The sequence below is a fragment of the Vespa crabro genome, chromosome 22, assembly GCF_910589235.1.
Source record: "Vespa crabro chromosome 22, iyVesCrab1.2, whole genome shotgun sequence".
NCBI lineage: Eukaryota > Metazoa > Arthropoda > Insecta > Hymenoptera > Vespidae > Vespa > Vespa crabro.
The window spans coordinates 4216055-4234481 of record NC_060976.1 but is presented as its reverse complement, the minus strand read 5'-3'; the positions used below and the strand labels follow the sequence as shown (position 1 = coordinate 4234481).

Here is an 18427-nt window from a genome sequence, read left to right as displayed (position 1 = left end):
TTATTTAATGTCTTTAAAATCTCTTTCCTTATGAAATATATAAAGGTTTATATAAATATAATTTTAATAAAATAAATAAATAAATGTTGCAACAAATAACGTAAGATTTGAAATCGTAACACGCTATTGGTCAGTTTACCGAGTAAGACTGTAGGAAAATCTATTGGACGTTCCTACGGCTCGATACTGGCCGTTGATTGGTTGTACACGTAATTGACGTCAGGCGCGACCAATCCAGTCGTAGCGCCACCGCTATTGCAACCAACTTCAATCGCAATAATGAAACATCAGTAAAGAAACGGCATCAGTTACCGTTACTCTACACATTGTCATTTATATGCCTCTATTTTTATAGTGGCTGCCTCGTGCTTTCTGATATAAAGAATTGTTAATTGTAGGTTAGAGCGTACGTTTGAAGTTTTATTAAAAGTAAACGTAAGATTTCGAGAAAGTTTTCCCTTGTTAATGCCGATGTAAATATATCTTTTATTAATTATGGCAGTTCGTGTGCAATTCGAAAACAACAATGAAATTGGAGTATTTTCAAAGTTGACGAATTCGTATTGTTTGGTGGCAATTGGTGGTTCCGAAAACTTTTATAGGTAATTTAATATGATTTCTCAAATAATTCTTTACGATCGATTGATTAATTGTAGACAATTATTTTACTTCGTCCGCAATAAGATCTCGCAATGATCGTCTACCATAACCTTTGAATTTATCGAAATACAACTTGGGAAGTTATTTCGTAATAAAATTATTATTTACAGTGTATTCGAAGCGGAACTGGCTGAAACAATTCCTGTAGTACACGCGTCGGTAGCAGGATGTCGTATTATTGGACGATTATGCGTTGGTAAGCCTTTCAAAAACGACAACGTGTCAGAAGTGATCAACGACGAACAGCAACGGTGAACAAATAATTATTTCTAGGAAACAAAAGTGGATTATTAGTTCCAAATACGACTACGGATACAGAATTACAACATATACGAAATTCGTTACCAGATAGCGTAAAAGTACAAAGAGTTGAAGAAAGACTCTCTGCTTTGGGAAACGTTATTGCTTGCAACGATTACGTAGCTTTGGTCCATCCTGATCTTGATAGGGTAATTTTTCATCTTAATATCAAAATACATATAAACGTTATAAAGTGAATTACACGTATATATACATTATAGGAGACTGAAGAAATCTTAGCAGATACTTTGAACGTTGAAGTATTCAGGCAAACAGTAGCAAGTAATGTACTCGTTGGATCATACTCTGTTTTATCTAATCAAGGTGGTTTAGTACATCCAAAAACTTCTATTCAGGATCAAGATGAGCTGTCTTCACTTTTACAAGTACCACTTGTTGTAAGACAAAATTTCGTTTCTATACTAGGAAAAGTACAAAAGTCTATAAAACTGAATATATACATATATGTATATGTATATACATTTGTATGTGTATATGTATATATATATATATATATATATATATATATATATATATATATGTAGACACACAATTTATTTATGCAGGCAGGTACGGTCAATAGAGGTAGCGATGTTATAGCCGCAGGCATGGTGGTAAACGATTGGGTTTCTTTTTGCGGTATGGATACAACTTCAACGGAACTTTCTGTTATCGAAAGTGTTTTTAAGCTTTCCGAATGTGTACCAGCTGCTATAACATCCACTATGCGTGCATCTCTTATAGAAAGGTAATTACTTGATATAATAAATTCATACAGTATTTATATTTATCATCTATTTGATAAATATATGATTTTTATTTTTGCAGTATGTCTTAAAAAATATAACACCCTCGATCCAGGAGACAAATTAAACAAATTATTTCATGATATAATATACTATACAGTGTACATATTCATAGATTCTAATGTTATGTGATCACAAATGCACAATACGATACGATGCTTTGAACTTTCCCCTTTTTTGGCACTACTGTATAATTCCAACTAAAATACTTTCCGGTCTAATAAGACATTCTACATTGAAATTTACAAGAAATATGTTTTTATCCTTCTTCATATGTGTATATATATATATATATATATATATATATACGTATGTTTGTATGTATGTATATATATATATATATATATAGAAAAAAAAAAATAAATATAATTGTAAGACCATTTTGTATTAATTGAAGATATAATCTAAGAAAATCATATTTGTTACATTACTTGAAATAATAAATGGTGATAACTGAGATAGCTACCATATTAAATTTAATGCAAAACATTAATTAATATCGAGTTTATCCGTATTCTAAAAAATAGTAATTTAATTCTTCAACGTATAGAAAATTTGCATTCTCTATACGTAGAGTATCGATGTTAGCGCCCCTATCGATGAGAAAGCGAGACTAAAGCGTTTCTTGGAAATAAGAGTTCTCGGAAAGAATTGATATGTAGAGTTGTGTATATTTGTGTAAAGTTTTCAGTGTGCACATGTATTATTTAACTTGACTAATTGATTTTCATCCTTATCAATTGCTCGTTTATTAAATTATATTGATAACTTGCTATTTTTATACCGATAATATTGATAGGACATATGATATATATTAATAGGTTATAGAATTCGATTTTGTTTAATCTCGTTATGCGTTTCATTCAATTTTTCAAGTAATTCATAAATGTAATATTTGAACGTAAAAAATAAGATAAATAAATAGCTCTAAAGCAAGTAAATATGGAGTATGAAAAGATAACCTCCAAAAGTAAAGATGTAAATTTGAAAAAAAAGGAATGGCCAGGTATTCGGACGTATGAAAATTTTGGTGAGCAAATTTATTAAAAAATTGTAATTATTGCAGGACAAATAGTTATTTCTCAATCAATAACGAACACGTTCTTTCAGTAACGCGAATCGAACCAAATTTGCTTATCATAGAGATAGGGCGATTAATACCGTATATAAAAGGAGAAAATATTAAATTTTTTCCTCTTAATATGCCGTCTATTGAAATAGGATTTATACATATTATTGGTATTATTCTAGAAGTTTCTAATTTCGGAAATTATTACGAATTCCAAGGTATTCAAATCTTTCAATTTTAAAACAATACAAACTATAATTGCTTAACATTCTTTTTCCCGTATTCCTACACGATTAAAAGTTTAATTGACAAGTATCCTACAAGCTTTTGTATTGTTATAAGAAAAGAATGTTAGGCAAAGATAGATTGAAATGATCTATAATGATATTATTTTGTAGTCGACGATGGTACAGGAATATTAAGTGTAATGTATAATGCAAAACGCTACTTTTCTGAAAAAACGAAACGCGTTAAAGCTCAGGTAAATGAATAAAAAATTGTATTAACATCTAACGTTCTTGGTGTATAACTGTTAAATGAATATATAACAGTCTTAAAATATTTTTTAGAATTCAAATAATGATCAAAAAAGTACAGAGAAAATTCAGAAAATTGATGATTTACAACCTGGTAAATACGTGCACCTGGGAGGATTCTTATCGTTGAATAATTATAAAAAAACTACTTCTATCGACTTTAAGAATAAAGATCTTTCAGAAAATTTTTGGTGCAGTCAACCGCTGTTACATGTTATCAATTTACAATTCATTAGCGAAAAAGAATATTACAAAAAAATGTATGCCTGGTTTGGAAGTGGAGAAAGCAGATATACTTGAATGATATCAGTCTTAAGTAATGTCTTTATAACGCCTAATATATCTTAAATTACATGTTATATTTTATATCATTTTGTACGTTGTATGAAACATTATGCGTCGAATTGCAATATTTGTAATATTAAAAGCCCTTTTTTTTACGGATGTCACGGTGTAATTTAATTGTGCATTTCGGTGTGTGCACATATATATTTACACGGATAGCATTGCAGATATATCGGATGAATCATTGACGAATCACTTTGTAGGCATGTAACTTGATGAAACTACTGTAAACCATTGACAAACTACTGTATAGATGGTGCTTCCTGTGCAAGTTACAAATTTTTTAGTCAAGGTATCAATTATATGATAATAATTGATATATTGATAATATTAAAATTGAATTTCAATTCGATATCTTATAATCTTGTTTCTCCTTAATTATTCGGGCTTAATTTAAGCATGGAAAGTAATTCAATCGATTAGGAAGGGGACACCTTGTTCTCTCATTGGTTCTCTATATGATAGTATTAAATTCATAAGACGATTGGTCGTGTGCGGTTTATAGGTTAAATGTATCGTCAATCTATTGTAAACTATTGAGAGTTTAGCAGGATCTAGAGTATAAAATTATTAACGTTCAGTTATAAAAAGTATCGTTTAATAGTGAATTATTTATATAAAAAAAACCATTTGATGGATTCCGATAACGAATCATCGATAAAAGATTTTCAACCAAACCCGTACAGCGTAAAATATGGGGAAATTGTCGATCGTCTATTGAAGGAATCGTCTGAAGACTTCGAAAAGAGCGGCAAATGCAAGTATCTATAAAAATAAAATCGAATAAATGTTGCAAATAGAAAATATAATTTTTAAAACGTTCCATTAGAATAAATAGGATTCGTTCGATTTAATATGTAGTTTCAGATAAAATATTATTAAGTCTATATAACGTTTTTGGTGAAGTGTTTGAAAGGGCATTAGAATTATACGAAGAAGGACGTATAACGCATATCTCTTCGTCTCCGCCGGTTGTTAAAGGAAGCTGGTACAACAGGAATAATGCTCGTTGGTTGTTCCAAGTAAAAGGTTTTTCAGGATCTATATACACGCTTTTCCCGGAGATAAATTTTTGTACTTGCCTTTCGTTCAGGTAAACTACTTATTATCTTTTCATCGTCAAATGTCATAATGCCATTATCATTATTTCATATTCGTATTTCAGGAGTCAGGTATTAGAGGATAGAACTTTATTTACCTGTAAGCACGTTTTAGCTGGTTGGTTAGCCACGATCGATAAAGAGAAATTATCTTACCAGCAAATTACATCAACGGATTTTCAAAATTTTTTATTGTATCAATCCTTTTATGATCATGCTGACGCCTAATATCGACGATTATAAATTGATTGGAAAATTGGGTAGTCTTAAAACAATAGTGAATTTATTGAAAGCATTAAATTTCAAAGAGGTATGTATATGATTTAGCCCGTTTACGAATAGACGACGACACAGTGTGTTTTGCGCATCGATAATTCGTCGTATTCTTTTAGACTGCCACTTGCTTTGCCACAGAGAATGGATTAAAGGTAACGGTGGAAGATGCCAAATGCATGCAAGCAAGCGCTTATATTCCAGGAGTTATTTTTGTAGAATTTAATTTAAAGGAGGATGTAATGTTCAGAATAAATTTAAGCATACTCGTTGAATGTCTTTGTATGTTTTGGAGTAATATAAATACAACGGGGAGTAATGTTGCCTTAGAACTGTTTTATAAAGTATGAAATATTTTCTTTGTAAATACGAACAATGTGTTCCTCTTTTCTGACCGATAATCATACGAGCTTTCATGTGTCCATCCAGGGTATCGGTAATCCATTGAGCATACTCATAGAAGAAAATGGCATTATAACGGATTGTTCGTTGAAAACTCATAATCCGGAAGAGTTACTGGACTTCCATTTAGAGCCAGAAAACGTTTTAAATAAAGTTGTGCTGCAAACGGAATTATTAAAGGATATTTTATCCGAGCTCGATCCGACCAGCGAAGTGATGGAGGTAACTCTTTTCACAATTATACGAGATGATTTATTTTAATATTTTAACCAAAAGAAATATTTATATCTTTTGCGATCTCAGCTGTTATTGTCTCCCGAAGCACCATTCTTTAGAATAAGTACCAATGGTTTAGCCGGTATATGTCATATCGAACTGCCTCATGATGGAGAACTTGTGGACAATTTTCAATGTACTACCGTGGCCACGACCAGTTATAGATTGGCACATATCAAGCCAGCCATGAAAGCATTATCTTACGCCAATAAAGTGTCCTTAAGGACCGACGATTGCGGATTACTGTGTTTTCAATACATGGTGAAAACTGAGGAGGGCCACACGTGTTATATCGAATATTACGTAAGAAGAATTATTAATAGGTTGATAATGGAACTCAAACTTGTTTCAATATATAAGTATACACTTTGATCTTTTCAGATATCGCCGGTGATAGATATGAAATAGAAAAGAATTATCGTAAAATTTCGTATTTAACGTAATAAAACACAAGAAGGGATAAGAAAATTTTTGGGGTAATATTTTTTATTGGTAGAAAAAAAATTCTGTGACGACTTCTTATAAACATATAATACGTGACGCAACAAATATTTGAGAAACTCGTGCTAAAGACATTAAAGAATTGCGCTTATTTTTATACCTTTAAATACATTCAAAGATCGCATATGCTATTGACATTTTATTACGAATTATATTTCTTCGATATTACCAGCTTTAAATACTTTTGCATGTTGTTTTAAAACCTCAGCGTCAGTCCGCCGTTAAACCATCGACATGTAACATTTTTCTTTAGTAAAAAATACTAAGCGAACTTTTCGAACGTACTTTTCATTACTTAACGATAAATAGGAGTTAACATCTCCTATATATTTGAAGCTTCTTAACGAGTAAAATTCTTGGTATGTTTGGAGTATGAATCGGACAGCCAAGTTTTCTTAGGACACGTCTGAAAGAATATTAGTTCTGAACGGTGTACACTCTTGTACAGACTATATCGTCGACCTTCATTACCTGTAACAAAAAAAAAAAAAAAAAAAAAAAAAAAAAAAAAAAAAACAGAAATAGAAAGATTTAGGCAATCGTATCGTGTTTCAAAGAAAAGAGATAGTTTTTGTCCCCTTGTCTATTTTGTACCGGCAATTGCCGGTAACGTCGGTACAGCTCACGTAATTCGTCATTAAATAACGTTGATTCTATCAAGTGGTACTTGAAATTGTAATTATCCAATTACGATGCAATTTGAAGTCACGTATGATTCATTAATTATTAATAATTAATAATTCACATCTTTAAATAATTTATGCCAATAATTATATGTATGTCATATCGGTGTGTAAAGATAGACATCAGTCGTTATTTTTTTACTTTACTTGACACAAAAATACTCTCGCTTTTAATGGGGGGGGGGTGGGTGGGTGGGTGGGCAGAAAAGTGATATTTACCGCTTTCATTTCTGTCGGCGTGAATTCTCTCTCGATCGTTGTTTCTTTTTCACCTTTCTGTACGTGCAACAGCTTGTTGCCTTCCATAGTACAAACGCTCTTCACTTTTCTACCGTCGGGCGTCTCTTCGTCAAATTCCTCGCCGAGTTTAAACTTAATCTCGGAGCTTTTGAAAGGGCTGTTGGTTTTTAAAATGTACGTGCCGTCGTTTTCCGTAAGTTCAACGACTGGATTCACGCTGGCACCCATTTTCCTCGTAACAAGGCTCACACCTGCAATTTAACGTTCGGATAGTGCTTACATACGATTATCATGGGATTGATTTTAAATTAATATTTATTCTTTTATAGATGGAACTTGTTCGTTCATTAAAAGTTTCATCGAAAGCTTCCATATCGAATTTCTCGCTAGATCGAAGCCTACGTTTTTTTTTTTTTTTTATATCTTAATTTATCTCTCATTTATTTATATTCATTAAGGACGACAAATAACGATTGACTTTTGATACGATATTAAATATTAATTTCGCCAGAGTTTATAGGTAAACGTTATCGTGCGATAATGATAATCCTTTACTATCGTAGCTTCTGTCGTTTCAACGATTAGTAATCATTTTTAATTGCAGATTAAATCGTGATAAAGCTTTGTAGTTTGACAGATCGATACAGTCGGAAGGATTGAATGCTCCGTGGGACGATAAAATACAATACGTTTTACCGTTTAGAACAGACGTCAAATGTGTATCGAATCGATAAAGGAGGAAGAGTTTTAATCGAGTAACGCGGGGTTATTCATTGCCATTAAAGAATAAAACTAGATTCGTTTCGATTCATTCTTTCAAAATCTATGAAAGTTAACGAACGATAACAAAGTTCGATTATCGTGACATTAAATAGCCCGTTACACCGATCATAATCGATTATAACGTTAAAACTGAAAGAGCTATTACGAGAAAGTTGATACCTCGTTTCACGAGGCCGAAGTGCATTGATTTTTTTCTCAGTGAAAGCCTACGCGAGGGAGGGAGGGAGAGGGAGAGAGTGTGCGTTCGTCAAGTAAAATGAGAAGAAAGAAGAAGGGCAGTGACTTCTCGTCGAAGACTTATTAAACGTCATTTAAGCTCAATATATCGAGCTTGACGATAGTTAACGTACCGATTCTTACCGACATACGTTCGTTTCTCGTTCTTGGAACAATGCATTACGCATGTCATGCGTTATATTTAATTCCATCGCGAAGGTGATTAAGATATGCCTTTCAATGAAAAATGCAATGAGCTTTTAACGCAAGTTCAAACTTGTATTTAATTCGGACTTTGCGCCAAATAGAGGGAGATGGTAATAACGAAGCAAGATCTGTCATGATCAAAGTTCTCTTCGTATCATTAGTTTTACGCGCTCAATTCGTAAAAATAGATTTCCTTTTTATTTCTTATAATCGTTCGCCATTAAAGATCAATGATCCATGTCGTTAATGCGTTGATGCATGTACAACGAAACGTGACTAATAGCATCTAGTACGTCGAATATCTTTTCCTTGAACTATAATAAATTATAAGATAATAAAATATTTGTTAAAAAGTGAAAACTTTATCGAATGTATCTGAACGTTCTCTTAATATGAAAAATATGGGTCTTTTCTTTTGTTTTTATTTAATTAAAAAACAAGTTTGAGATAGCGAAACAAGTATTGTTATAATAGACTAGCCATTATCGTTTCTCAGTGTAGATATCTACACGTACATGGAGAACAAGTTACCAGCGACGATTCGACCAGCAATTGCGATTTATTAATCTTCCTTGATAAATTAATTCAAGTACTAAATTGAAGCACAATCAGACTATGCTGCGTCCAGCATGGACGAGATGGTGGGAATTAAACATGAGGTCAGGTCGTTGTACGAAAGACGAGAGCATAGTTTAACGTATTAAAATTGATTATCTTATTCGTCTTTCGAATGCTTCGTCGAACGTGTGTGTTCTCTCTCTCTCTCTCTCTCTCTCTCTCTCTCTCTCTCTCTCTCTCTCTCTCTCTCTCTCTCTCTATCTCTCGTCGATCAACGTTCGTTCCGAACACGAATGTGTACGTACCCGCATTGATTCGAATTCTTTTACGAAGCGTGCTAATTCGATTTTCTTTATTGTCCTTCTACCTTTCTTACTTTCGCACGAGAATTCGATTATCAGCGACGAAAGATGACAATCGATGAAAATATAACGGCTTGTCGATTGAATTAGTCTGTTGATGACAATGAATATTTTAAATAGTAACGCATACGTGTATTACGCGGTGTATAGAGGTAGAGCAGTTTTCACTTGCCATCAAAATGTCCTTCTATCGTAAATACATATTTGTATAGTATACGCGCGCGCGTACGGTCTATACTTTGCCTATACGTTCGACCGGACGAATTTTAATCATAACAATCTAGTACGAAGCTAATAGCGTTGGATATAACAATGGAAACTAAGCGGAAACAAATGAAGTTAAACAATAGAAAAGCTATTGTTCTATTATTCGAACACGTTCGTCTTCATATCGGTTCCGAGGATGGCTCTACTACTACCTTATACGTGCGTAATAATTTACATAAAAATATAAAAGTAGGTTTAATCGTTGAAACGAGTTATCCTTACGACGACGGCGTTATGTAAATATGCAAGGTGTGAAATTTTTCGGAGCATCGATAAAAACATTTCACAGGAATGATCTCGCTACGACGGCTCTATAAAGAGGGCTCCCTCTCTTAGCAATAGCAATCGAAGAAGCAATATCTCGCGGTTAAACTCACGTCATTCACAGAAAGTATTAATTGTCTTGACGCAAAATCTATTCCCCGGGATAAACATTTTGAATGTACAAAATATTTATTTTTTCTTCGATAAGATAAATTCTACTCGCGACGGATTATTTTTATACGCGTGTAATATGTAAAAATTCTTCATTGGAGAAGCACTTTTCAAATCGATTACGTAGTACGATCGGATGATTCGAAAGATTTTCTCGTACGTAACCTAAATTCCATTAGAATTTTGGAACATTAACGTTATCGACCTGACACAATTTAGCTTTTATACGACAACCGTCATAGCGATCAGCTAATTATCTCGAGCAACGAGAAGAAAGGGAGAAGAACGCTTTAACGTACCTAGAGCCTTCATGAAATCATCAAAGTTCTCGCTGTTGGAGAGCTTGTACTTCTTTCCAAGGAAATCCTCGGCAGGCATGATGGACGATCGATACCGCTTCGAGCTTAACCGCGTGAATAAACTTGAGAAGGACCTTCGGTCGTGTTACACCGCAGGAGAACCTGAGACGTGTACTTTCTTCTTTCCTAGACGTTAGACGAATAGATGGGAAGAGAACCGATGGTGGATCGGATCGAAGAACGATACGACGAACTCACTCAGCCCGGAGGATAACCCGTCTTCTGACTCTAACGACGTATCCTGTGTCCATCTCTATTTCTCTCTCCCCTCTTAATCCACCCTACTCCCTCCACACCCTTTCTCTCTCATCGTTCGTATCCTGTCGCGCGCGCTCTCTCTCTCTCTCTCTCGCCCCCTCTCTTTCCTCCCCGTCCTCGCGCGAGCAAATACTCGTAGCATCCCATTCTCTCTCTCTCTCTCTCTCTCTCCCCTCCCCCCCCCCCTACTCACGCTAGCTCACACCGATCTTTCCAGTATTTGGGCGTATCCCCCACTCTTTGTTCTAACTGCAGCTGTGCCACCTAACCTTTTTTTTCTCACTCTCTTTTGTTGCCCGTCATTTCTTTTATTTCTACATATTCATTCTTTCTACGAGCTTACCTTCTCTTTTTTTCTTCTTCTTCTTCTTTCGTTCTTTTTACCGTCATTTTTCGTAGGCTCACGTGTAAATTCGTCTTCCACAGTAGCAGTTATTTTCTTCTTTTTATGATTATGATTACAAAGCGTTAAAGTGCGATAAGATTAGAAAAGTTACACTTTGCGCCTTGGATAATATGGGAATGCGATATTCAAATGAGTTTTCGATTACTGTGAACACAGCAAAGAAGATATTTTTCATTTAGTCATCCATCCAATCATAAACTTGTAATTTTATTCGAGAGGGCGGGGAGGAGGGGGAAAGTACGAATTCGTTAACATTTTTCTTCCTTCTCGTACGGGCAATCGCATTACGATCGTTTTAATAGCTCGTTCGAACGGAGATGCGGTAAAAAGGAACTTTGTACGCGCGTTTGTTCCATTATTATTACTATCCGTTCTTCCCCACCTACGCAAGTCGTATCGTTCTGAAATATATTCTACTATATATATTCGAGGAGTCGCTCGCGCCATACGAAACCTCTACTCCCATTGGCCGTTGAAATCTGGCGCGTGGTTTATCGACGAATCCCTGCGTAGGTAAAATAATTCAATTATACGATGTATATTGCCGCAGTTCTTTCGAACAATGCATTTGCAAAAACCCATCCAACAGTGTTTAGAACAACATTTTCTTTGACGGAAACGTCAAACGATTCTATGAAATTTCTCGCGACAAAATTCGCGTGTCTCGATCGTTTGATCGATTTCGTGCAGTAAAACGCGCCAACGAGCTTTTGGCATGCGAGGTTAAGCGGATAATCGCACGATTAGATCGCATAAAGTCGTTAACGAGATCTTTCCTCGCATCTCAAGGTATCTCGGCTATATATATATATATATATATATATATATATATATATATATACAAATGTACATATGCGTGCGCGTATAAGAGGCGTACGAAAGGCGTTTACAGTAAATTCGGGATGATGACTCAAACGTCGAAAGAGATCGAAAATGCTGACAATTTTTGATCGGCGCAGTCGACGCGTGGTCTTTATTATTGGTCGGTCGTTATCAAAGTTCTGCGTCAATTCCATGACAACGAGGAGAAGGAACGTATAACGGTCGATAACGACGATGCGGTTTAAAAGGGGGCCGACGTGGCAGCGGCACGTATTTTCGTCCACGAAATGCCAAGAAGACGACGAGTCGAGAGTGCATAGCGATCACCGGATGTTATCAACGTATATGTATATGTATATATGTATATATATGTATATGTACATGTATATGTATGTACGTTGCTCGCGAAAGTAACTCGATCGGTGCGAATTCCGACGTACGAACGCATGTACGTACGATACTAGTTCGTACTCGCTTGGTATACTTTACGGAAGTATAAACCGCGATATGACGCTTAAAGTTAATAAAATACCATATGCATAACTATGTTCATGTGTACGTACACATGGATATAAAAAACAATGCGTACGAGTAAAATTCGATAAAGAAAAACTTAACGCGAATGAATAAAATACACACGTGGATGGACGCGCGTCTCTCTTCCGTCGTTCTTCAATCGGGTATAGGTCAGTAGAGATTTGGCAACGTCGCGATGTAGCAGAGGCGGCGGCGGCGGCGGCGGCGGCGGCGGCGGCGGCATAGATTCCGCTCCGCAACCGCAACCGCACACCCGCCTGGCCGCCATGATGCCAAACGAAATACGCCGTGCAACGGTTTCTCCGCAGTGACGCGTAAGCTACCGTCAACGTAGCAACACGGCCATTTGCGGCAAGCGTTCCGTACGATTCTTTTTATTTTTTTTTCGTTATTCATCAAATCATTCATCGTAGAATTTTTATCGAGCTAATCCAGAGACCGCATCATCGACTCGTCTCCGATCAATCGTCACGTTTTACTTTGAAAAACAGAACTATCCATTTTTGTCCTCTACGCGTATTTCGCTCGCGTTTCGATATTAAGAAGATTATCGAGAGAATCTAGCTTTTGAATCGATGATCGTTGAGAGAATTGACGAAAAGGAAGAGAGGGGATAGAGTGACGGAGAAGAGAGAGAGAGAGAGCGAGGAAGGGGCCGGGGGGCAGGGAGAGATATATTTGAAAATATACAACATGTTTGACACGGAAAGATTTATCGAGGAGATCGAGAAAAGGCCGGCGATCTACGATGTGAATCGTAGCGAGTACAACGACCGTAACGCCAAGATGAGCGCGTGGGAAGAGGTTTGTCAGGTGATGGTACCGAACTGGACGCGTTTGTCGGACGAGGAGAGAAACATGGAAGGTATATATATATATATATATATATATATACACACGTATGATGCACGTTATCGTCGTGCGAACGATCGATCGATCCGGATTCCTCGTACGACCGTTTCTCCTTATACCGGATCGTTTCTTCTCTCCCATTAACTTTCCTTTTCTATTATTTCACAGATTATATCACATTCGCACCGAGTCCGTTTCTTTTGAAAATTTGAATTATATAGTCGCGCGAACTTTCGTTAGAATCTATTTTGATATAGATTTGAACGATGCGTTTCGCTCACTTTTCTCCCTTCTCCTTTCATTCTTTCCATTCGATATTTTCTTTTTTTAGAAAAGAGCTTGCGAGGGAAGTGGAGAAATATACGAGACTATTTCATGAAAGAGTTCAAACTGCAGCTGCAAAAATCCCTTAAACCGGACTCGGTACGCCGGAAGCGGAAAAAGTATATGTACTACGACCAACTGCTTTTTCTCATGCCCACCGTTGAAAACAAGCTACGGTACCGATTTATTATTTCTTCGATATACAACAGTCTGCATAATATTTTATCTTAATTTTGATTCTCAGGGCGGTGAGGGGGGGGGGAGAGAGGGCGAAAGTTGGTTATATTATTTCTTATTTCTTTCCCCCCTTCTCCCAGCCCTAAAAACGAAATTCTTCATGTATTTCGTAGGATTACGAATGTGGCAGGAAATCAATGCAAATCCGAGGAAAGCGAAGGCGAAGGCGACAATCCTGTTATAGAAGAATCCGACGTTCCACTGGCCCACGCTGTTCCGTCTCTAACGACCGGCAGAGAATATGTGCAAACCGGTGCTTCTTTCAAAATGTGTCCACGTTATCCGAAGCAATTGTGCGAAACGTCTTTGGCGTCCTTCGATAATGAAATTCACGATATCCTATCGTCGCACAGCGGTCAACGTGTAGCGATCGACGAGGAAGATTACGACAAAATGTTTCTCTTGTCTTTATTACCGACCATCAGGCAAATACCCGAGGAGAAAAAGTTAGACGTTAGAATACAAATGCAGCAAGTATTGGCTTCGGCCCTACGTCCACCCGACGATAAATAATCGATCATTAAGATTTTCATTTGATCGCAACGAACCGATTGGATCGACGATCGACATCTGACAAAGATTTTCATTATATGCAATTTCGTCGAACGAGTATCGTCGATCCTGTACCTCAATATTTTAGATTAACGAGAAGATTATGCGTAATGAAGCTATATGTTTGTGTGTATATATATATATATATATATATATATATATATATATGGCTAATATTATTGAGATGCCTTATGTGCAGGGACGAGTACAAATCATAAGTACTGATTTCTAATTGTACCAATTATTATTAAAGAGTAACGATCACGTGGACTGTAAGAATACTTCTATCTGTGATATGGTTGTGTTACATGTAGAGATAATAGAATATAAAGTGGAATGGATTTTCTTGAAACGATATGCTACACAGAAAGAAATTATAAAATTATTAAAATATCGTATGAGCAGGGTAACCGTGTAATGATCTAGAGACATATCCTGCTGTATCTGAAAATATTTTAAAATTATATAATTATATATTAAAAATGCAATTATTTTGATTATTTTTACCGAAACTTTCTTTTCCAACTGCCGATAAGTCCCTTTTATTTCGTTCTGCAATATCGATCATAGAGCGGACAATCCTTTTTGCGATCATCTAATTTACCTACATGGCTAGTCTCTCGAAAAAGTATATAGTATTGCGGTCGTTTAACGAACGATGGCAGATGCTTCCACGATAACACACGGCTTTCTTTTTTACCGAGCGAGTTTCCAGAAATTTAAAAAACTCATACCTTTAAAAAACTCATTCGCGCACACGCGTACGCACTCTTGTGTTATTTGATTAAAAGTGGCATAATTTCCAGATTTTCACGTCATAAAAGTTCTCGATTAGCCGAAAATCGATTAAAAATTATCCTCTTAAGGTTTATTAATAAAATTATTAAAAAACGTATGGGATAGTAAACTAGCGAAATTTACATTCGAAGAATTATTTGTATTTTGTACACATGATCGCTGTGAAGTAAAAGAATTTTTTTCTGTTGAAAATTTTTTCCTTGTTAATTACATTGCAATGTGATTTATTTGCGATACCATCGAATATGACTTTATCATAACCGATAAAGAATATGAACGAACATCGTTGGAATATTTTCAAAATTTTCACCATAATAAAAAAGAAACAAGATAAAATATTTGCGATACTTCGTTAAATCGACGTGGCTCAATTACGAATTTTAAATTCCGCTAGTGAGCTATTGTTTTATAAATTTAATGAAAATGACGAGTACTTTTTTCCCCACAGATCGTACATTACAATACTTTCACCGAAACGATGAAGTAAGATACTTTCCGATAAGCGGAAATTGTGTTTGCTAATCGGCGATCTTTGTATTTTTGCCAATGTTATTTTTTCTACGTTTGTCTCTCTCTCTCTCTGTCTCTCTCTCTCTCCATCGAGAGCTTTACGTTACTCGATACATTTCTTTCCCTTTCTGAATATTAAATAGCTGCTATTAAAGAAGGATACATTGACCGAATCGTTTATTCAAAAAGCGACTTTATTTGTAATTCCTGTTCATTCGTATAAACGATCCTTTGTTAAGATCGGATCACAGAATTCTGCGAGTCACTAACGAGGGTATTTGAAGTTAATCAATGGCTAGGTCTCGGGCATTGTTCGTGCAAGGGTGCAAGGCTAAGCAGCAACTAGTGGTACTGGTCGAAATACCACTCGGCTCGACTTCGGCCAACTTTCTTTTCTTATTCCCGTTCGTTGTCTCTTTCGATAGACTCGCGTTTTCTCCCACTCTGTTCTTCCCCTTCCCTCTACTCTCTCTCTCTCTCTCTCTCTCTCTCTCTCTTTGCCACCCTTTCGAGCCCTTTCTCTCTCTCTCTCTCTCCCCCGAACGCTTCTCCCGAACGCCCCGCGCGTTTCTCTCGCGCGCGCGTTCTTCGGCCTCTGGAGCGAACAGCGACAGCGTCCGTCGAGCCGCTCCAGACTTCAGTCTACCTCGAGAACGCGATACAGTCGGGACCTTGAGGATCCTCCCTGAGGGTCAAGGCTTCTTCCGATTCTACTCTTTTCTCGATCGAGAGAGGCAAAAAAAAGGGAAAGAAAAATTGAATGTTCTGAAGAAATCTATAAGAATCGAGATCGATCGTTAGTTAAGATCCTCCGATTTATATCGATCGAATTTATCGCGTGATCTTAAGAGAAGAATTCTTACGAAGAGATTATTATTTGAATCGTCCATTTGATCCGACGAAATTGCAACGATAAGAGTACAGTATAATATCGACGTAGATCAACGTAGAAAAAGGTAGACCCCCTCTTCCGGCTTTTCGGATCTCGTTGGGTCGTTAGGTCTCAATAGAAAAAGCTGTAGCACGTGTACAATTTGCCGGAAAATAAATAGCCATTCGGCCAAGGCAAAGACAAAGAGAAAGAAGAGGAGTTTCCTCGGAGATTGCGGAGGGTTGTTGCTCAGAATCGGGGGACGTTGTCCGTTGTTGCCCGACGTTGGAGCCGGATGTTCGCACGGACAAGACGCCGAAAGCGCTGCCATTTTGGAGAGCAAAATGTTCACGGCCGTGAAAAAGTTCCTTACGACATCCCCTTTGGTTAATAAGGTCAAGTTCCTGATGGTGAGTTATTCGATTATCCTTTTATTCAAATCTTTTCACTCTACCGTATTTCTAATAACTTTGGAGTGCTCGATCAGAGAGGGATTACCTTTCTATAATAAATTCCTTTTCGTCCATTATACTCGTATATTTGGACGTTTTATATAGGAACAAAAGGATGGACCGACCCGCCGAGCATTAATCATTTTTACTTGAGAACGTTGACAGAAACTGTAAGCGCTCGTATTACTTTACGCGATTGTATTAAATTCCTTGTAATAAATGTTTAATCGATTTCAATGGTCTATATCGCATCTACTACATTGTCCGGGTACTCTAATAATAGTACCTCCTCATATAGCTTCCTTCATTTTTCCATCGAGATATTCAAGTTTCAAGCAACTTTCTAAGAGTCCCTTTTGCCCCTTGTGAAAATTGTGAATTTGCCGAAGAGAGCACATTAACTATCCAGTTTCATTTCCTATGGATTAAGATAACTCCTAGGACGATCTTATCGTCATTGCTCCTCTTTCGATTTCCATTTTCACTTATCCTTTTTTTTATATCCCTTTCTTATTCGAACATTTACTTCGTTCCTCGAGGACGATGGCCGTCGTATCCGTTCTCGGGAAAATCCTCGATGAACGATCACGGCGTTGCTCTCTTATCTCTTCTAACAGGCTGATGATGTTCCTATTAGACGTTTCTACGTCACCGATAGCGTCAAGCGCTCATTTGTCAACTCTACGGCGTCCTTATCGTCAACGTAAAGAGTACTTTAGAAAATTTCATTTCTCCCTTGGTTATAATAACAAATCTTTTTACCGGCGGATAACCTTTCAACTTTGAGAGAGATAGCGCGTGAAACTTTTGAAATATTCCATATCAATTATTTGCCTTTCAATAACGGCGATTAATACTGGATCGATTAATTGTCATCTCGATTGTCACGGGATTTTTTGTAAGTCTTATTGAATAATCAATGGGATAAGTCTTTCCTTACCACGCATAAAGACTTCAATTATTCAGGCTTATAATTAAATCAGATTATATTTTTATCAATTTTATCAATTAATACTTCCATAGGGTAATTTTTACTTTTTACATTACTGCTACCACTTATTATCTTTTATTCGATGACATTTTTTGATGAGAGTATATGTCATCGGAGTCGATTGTCAAGGGAAAGTAATTGCTGGTCGAGGTCAACGACGGTTAAAAAGACACACAACTCGATGAAGATATTGAAAGAAAATATATGAGATTTGTCGAATCTTTTCGAAAATCTGCGGAAAGATATATTCTTTTATTCTGGTGGGTTTATTCGATAGTAAGAAGAATGTGGAAGGTCGCCGTTCAATGGAATTCATATCTCTCGTGACGTTCGTTCTCTCTGTTTTTCTTACAAGGGAAACATAGGTACATTTACATTCTTCGAAGAGAATCCCTTTTTCTGGTTTAGAACGAACAATGCCATGCAAACTTTGCGCGCA

General features: G+C 36.3%; 6 protein-coding genes across 6 annotated transcripts in view; 5 read left to right on the top strand and 1 right to left on the bottom strand.

Annotated features, from left to right (window-relative positions):
- The first annotated feature begins 301 nt into the window (after positions 1 to 301).
- LOC124431672 (eukaryotic translation initiation factor 6) lies at positions 302 to 2058 on the top strand. Its single transcript, XM_046979844.1, has 6 exons — positions 302 to 602; positions 771 to 856; positions 934 to 1109; positions 1182 to 1358; positions 1527 to 1708; positions 1789 to 2058. Exons 1-6 carry the CDS (start codon positions 496 to 498, stop codon positions 1796 to 1798), a joined length of 738 nt encoding a protein of 245 aa, XP_046835800.1. The 5' UTR covers positions 302 to 495; the 3' UTR covers positions 1799 to 2058.
- Positions 2059 to 2205: 147 nt separating this feature from the next.
- Positions 2206 to 4068, top strand: LOC124431673. Its single transcript, XM_046979846.1, has 4 exons — positions 2206 to 2796; positions 2877 to 3053; positions 3234 to 3316; positions 3405 to 4068. Exons 1-4 carry the CDS (start codon positions 2709 to 2711, stop codon positions 3669 to 3671), a joined length of 615 nt encoding a protein of 204 aa, XP_046835802.1. The 5' UTR covers positions 2206 to 2708; the 3' UTR covers positions 3672 to 4068.
- Positions 4069 to 5030: 962 nt separating this feature from the next.
- On the top strand, positions 5031 to 6447 carry LOC124431670 (cell cycle checkpoint protein RAD1-like). The gene is made up of 5 exons (XM_046979842.1): positions 5031 to 5126; positions 5209 to 5433; positions 5519 to 5713; positions 5795 to 6070; positions 6149 to 6447. Exons 1-5 carry the CDS (start codon positions 5031 to 5033, stop codon positions 6173 to 6175), a joined length of 819 nt encoding a protein of 272 aa, XP_046835798.1. The 3' UTR covers positions 6176 to 6447.
- Positions 6236 to 10640, bottom strand: LOC124431674 (probable fatty acid-binding protein). Its single transcript, XM_046979847.1, has 3 exons — positions 10319 to 10640; positions 7171 to 7442; positions 6236 to 6739 (listed from the first exon to the last, which is right to left on the bottom strand). The coding sequence occupies exons 1-3, from the start codon at positions 10395 to 10397 to the stop codon at positions 6686 to 6688; spliced, it is 405 nt and encodes a 134-aa protein (XP_046835803.1). The 5' UTR covers positions 10398 to 10640; the 3' UTR covers positions 6236 to 6685.
- A 1248-nt stretch (positions 10641 to 11888) lies between these two features.
- Positions 11889 to 14854, top strand: LOC124431671. The gene is made up of 3 exons (XM_046979843.1): positions 11889 to 13266; positions 13585 to 13753; positions 13928 to 14854. Exons 1-3 carry the CDS (start codon positions 13095 to 13097, stop codon positions 14325 to 14327), a joined length of 741 nt encoding a protein of 246 aa, XP_046835799.1. The 5' UTR covers positions 11889 to 13094; the 3' UTR covers positions 14328 to 14854.
- A 1438-nt stretch (positions 14855 to 16292) lies between these two features.
- LOC124431777 (calmodulin) overlaps positions 16293 to 18427 on the top strand; it is a 37483-nt gene continuing 35348 nt past the window's right edge. The window contains exon 1 of the mRNA XM_046980052.1: positions 16293 to 16955. Coding sequence (XP_046836008.1) covers positions 16890 to 16955 — 66 coding nt within the window. The 5' untranslated portion in view covers positions 16293 to 16889. The remainder of the gene's footprint in view (positions 16956 to 18427) is intronic.